The 4,751-nt window shown below is 41.3% G+C and overlaps 1 protein-coding gene across 1 annotated transcript; it reads left to right on the top strand.

Moving 5' to 3' along the window:
• The first annotated feature begins 445 nt into the window (after positions 1 to 445).
• On the top strand, positions 446 to 2,756 carry LOC144892101 (uncharacterized). Its single transcript, XM_078777290.1, has one exon. It carries the CDS (start codon positions 446 to 448, stop codon positions 1,238 to 1,240), a length of 795 nt encoding a protein of 264 aa, XP_078633416.1. The 3' UTR covers positions 1,241 to 2,756.
• Positions 2,757 to 4,751: the final 1,995 nt, after the last annotated feature.

Genomic DNA, 4,751 nt, shown 5'->3' with positions numbered 1-4,751 from the left:
GTCAGAATTTAAAATTCATCAAAGAACGCACACGGGTGAGAAGCCGTTCAAGTGTTCTTTGTGTCCAAAAGCCTTTGCTCGTTCATCAGCTTTACACGTTCATCAAAGAACACACACGGGTGAGAAGCCACACAAGTGTTCTGTGTGTCCTAAAGCCTTTACTCAATCATCACATTTGAAGAGTCATTCAGTAATACATGCAGGAGAGAGGCCACACAAGTGTTCTTCATGTGACAAATCATTTGCAGCATTGTCATCTTTGAAAATGCATCAAATAATCCACACAGGTGAGAAGCCGTTCGCCTGTTCTATTTGCAGCAAGGAATTTGCTCGATCATCACATTTACATGTTCATCAAAGAACACACACGGGTGAGAAGCCACACAAGTGCTCTTTCTGTCCAAAAGCCTTTGCTCAATCGTCACATTTAATTTATCATTCAAGAATGCACGCAAGAGAGAAGCCACACAAGTGTTCTATTTGCAGCAAGGAGTTTGCTGGATCATATCATTTTCGCATTCATCAAAGAACACACACGGGAGAGAAGCCACACAGGTGTTCTTTGTGTCCAAAAGCCTTTGCTCGACCATCAGTCTTACATGTTCATCAAAGAACACACACAGGAGAGAAGCCTTACAAGTGTTCTTTGTGTCCAAAAGCCTTTGCTCAACTGGCACATATAAATGATCATTCAAGAATACACATGGGACTGAAGCTACACAAGTGTTGTTTGTGTCCTAAAGCCTTTACTCATTCATCGTATTTAAAAAGACATCAAAGAACACACGCAGGAAAGAAGCCACACAAGTGTTCTCTGTGCAGGAAGGAGTTTGCTCGGTCATCAGATTTACACATTCATCACAAAATACATACAGGAGAGAAGCCTTACACGTGTTCTTTGTGTCCAAAAGCCTTTATTCAATCAACACATTTAAGGAGACATCAAATAATACACAAAGGAGAGAAGCCGTGCACGTGTTCTGTGTGTCATAAGGTCTTTTTTCGGTCAACATATTTACAAACCCATCATCGAAGATTACATTCAGGGGAGAAGACATACATGTGCTCTGTGTGTAACAAGGCTTACATTTATATCTCAGAATTGAAAGTTCACCAAAGAACGCACACGGGTGAGAAACCACACAAGTGTCCTTTGTGTCCTAAAGCCTTTGTTCAATCATCACATTTAAGCAGACACAAGAGAAAGCATTTGATAGTGTCCCAAATTCATGGATTATAAAATGTATGCAAGTATACAAAGTTTACCCCCAAATAGTCACACTCATAGAGAAAGCAATGACTCTCTGGAATACAACGTTGATACTACTTCACTTGGAAGGAATGATTGAAATCCCAGGGGTAAAGATACGACGTGGTATCTTATAAGATGACAGCCTTTCCTCCCTTCCCCTCCCCTCTACCTCCTCCTGTTTTGTCTGGCTCTGGACCCACTGATTAACCTCATCAATGAAGAAGAACACAGATACACATTTCTGTCTGGTAAAACAAAAAGAACATGCAATATCTCAATCGATGAAAATACAACAATACAGGAACTGGAAAAAGAAAGCATCCTACAAATATCTCGGAATATAAGAAGGTCCCCAGGTACAACACACGCAAAAAAAAAATCAGCAAAGAGTACCTGCACAGAATAAGACTAATCCTGAAGTCATTTCTCTCTCCAATGAACAAAATCAAAGCTATAAACCAACTTGCAGTACTGGTATTCCAGTATAGCTGTGCAATTATAAAGTGGCCACAATCGGAGATCAACAACTTAGACACCAAAATAAGGAAACTTCTAACTATTCATAAGCTATGCTACAAAAACCAATACATTCCGAGGTTTTACTTGCCGAGACGAGAAGGAGGAGGCGGTGTAATGGAGCTTAACCAAGTGCACAGAACAGCGTGTGTTGGACAAGTGGAGTATATAAAAAGCTCAACAGACTATCAAATGAGATTTGTACACGAGCAAGAAAACAAGAAATCAGAAAAGGTATCCTTAATCCACTTAGCAACAAACTTCCAAAAACAAATGAAACAGAAACAAATACAGCCCCAATGATTGCAAAAAAGGAAAACTCCAAAAAGAAATATCAGCAGATATACTCTGAATCCCATGAGAATCTGTGGAAGGACTTGAAGATTGCAGTTTACCAACGCCCCACATCCAACTTGACAGATCTTGAGCAAATCTGCAAAGAAGAAGGGAGAAACTCCCCAAATCCAGATTTTTGTTAACACTATCTCAAATGCAGGTTTTGTGGAGTAGAAACAGAAAGTACCAGTCACCTCCTTTCAGTATGTTAAAAATTCATGTCAAAACAGTTTTACACAGACACGAGAGCATCTGGAGAGTAATCCACTGGCACATCTCGAAACATTTCAACGTTCGTTCTGGTTCCAGAACAATCATGGAAACACAAACCAAATCTGATCCTTGAAAATGAATATATTCTGCTCACGCATGACAAGATGATCCCATCAAGTGTGGACATGCAAACAAAGCATTGCCTCTGGACATAGTGCTCAAACAAAAAAAGAAAAGACGGCATTGCTGATTGAGGTTTCGGTTCCCAATGACTTTGGACTAAATGTTTCAGAAACCAAGAAAATGCTCAAATACCAGGAGTTGAAAAAAGGTCAAGAGGTCTTGGAAATTGAAGAAAGCTGAAATGATACCAGTGATAGTCGGAGCAACATGGATGATCAGAAAAACCCTTCCTGGGTACTTAAAAAGCATTGCGGGGAATATCACTATAAACGTGCTACAAGTGGCTGTCAGAGGTTCATTGAGTATTCTAAAAAAAAATAACAGCGCTTGGAACGAAGCTGTGAGAACAAAGTTTCACAAACTGATTCATGAATAATGATTCTTTACCAAAAAAGAAGGTGGAGATTTTGAGTTTTGGGAGAATTTCCTCCCTCCTAAAACCCACATAATGAGATAACAAAAAACGAGTGAGTCGGGGTTGGTCATGGATACCTCCCCTGTGAGCGATAGCGAGTGACTGCAAACTATTAAGTTATTTATTTTATTATTACTAGGGCATGCCCGTACTATATATATATATCTAAAATTATATCCCCCCCCTCTATTTACATGAAATGGTTTGGTCCAAAGCGAACGGCTTGCGAGTACGGTGACAATCCCCCCCCTCTATTTACATGAAATGGTTTGGTCCAAAGCGAACGGCTTGCGAGTACGGTGACAATCCCCCCCCTCTATTTACATGAAATGGTTTGGTCCAAAGCGAACGGCTTGCGGAGTTTGGTAAAGAAATCGCCATAGCGTGCACAAACGCGCAGGAAAGCGAAAGAATCGCAAAGTAGTTTTAATTAGTTTTAAAACATAGTTTAACGCCAACATAGTTTGCCAACGTGAAATAAATGAATACGCTCTCAAATGTGCCGTCCGAGGCAGAGTCTGTTCGGCACGTTCGGCACACGTGATAGCTCGCTGCTCTCTGATTGGTTGAATCGTTTTTTGGGCATAGCTCGGTAACTACTTGTCCGATTAATATGAAACCTTGAAAAGGCACATCCTCGGGTCCCCAGCAATATACCTGGCAAGTTTAAAGTATATCGGACCCGTGGTTGTCGAGAAACAGCGGTCACAGACATACAGACATACAAACATACAAACATACAAACATACACACAGAGATTACTGGAATTATAGATAGATTAAGAAAGTGAGTGGGCAGACACACAACCCTGGCCTATACCTTCTTGGCACAACTTCCGAGTGTCATCGGTGACCCCTGTCAAGCAGCCGAGGCCCAATGGCCTCTTGCGGAAAGCAACATGCGGCTGACTGCAACCAAAATATGCCAAACAATGACAATCAGTTGCAGAAAATGACTAGTGGACACAGACACCATGTCGGCTGAAGCCTAAGTCTGTGCGGCCACACCAAGCAGCTGGAATGTGTGCTGAAAAGGATAATGACAACATTGTCTATTGAGGAAGGGGATCTCTGACTCATGATAGGATAGAGCCCTACACCAAAGCTAGAAAGATGTCGCCTGTTCTGCAACCAGCAACTATGAGGTTTCAGACGAATCTGATAACAGTAAATGAACAGAGCTGGAGCTTAGAGGAGAAGGACATCATCCTCCACTGCAAAACGTATTCTGCACATGAAGCAGAGGGTGAGGGTGAGGTGAGGGGAGCTAACGGTAAATGAGAGAGATTAATGAACCAGTTGAAACGAACAAGGCTGAAGGAGTTCCATTTAAAGAGCCCTTGAAACGAAACTATGATAATGAAGTTTCACAATTTCATTCATGAATAATGAAGTTTTTCCAAAAAAGGAGGTGGAGATTTTGATTTCTGGGATAACTTCCTCCCACCTTCTGATACTCACAAATACAGTTAACAAACAAGAGAGTAAACCTGCCACAATTGGAAATCGACAAACTAGATGCAAAAACAAGAAAACTCCTCACTATCCTTAAAATGTTCCACAAAAACAGTGCATCCCAAGAATGTATCTGTCGAGATGAGAAGGAGGTGGCGGCTTGATGGAGCTCAACCAAGTGCACAGACCCACGAGTGTAGGGGTGGTTGAGTACATGAAAAGTTCATCAGACTAGCAAATCCGATTTGTATGCAAACACTAAAACAAAAAGGCAAAAAAGGTATCTAACTCGTGTTACAACAACTTTGCAAGAACAGGTGCGAATGGAAGATGCCACACATGAACTGGTAACAGAAACACAGCCCAAATGATAGCAAAGATG

Source organism: Myxine glutinosa, chromosome 5, assembly GCF_964187855.1.
Source record: "Myxine glutinosa chromosome 5, kmMyxGlut1.1, whole genome shotgun sequence".
NCBI lineage: Eukaryota > Metazoa > Chordata > Myxini > Myxiniformes > Myxinidae > Myxine > Myxine glutinosa.
Note: the sequence above shows the minus strand (reverse complement) of the source record. Positions and strands in the feature narration are given on the sequence as shown.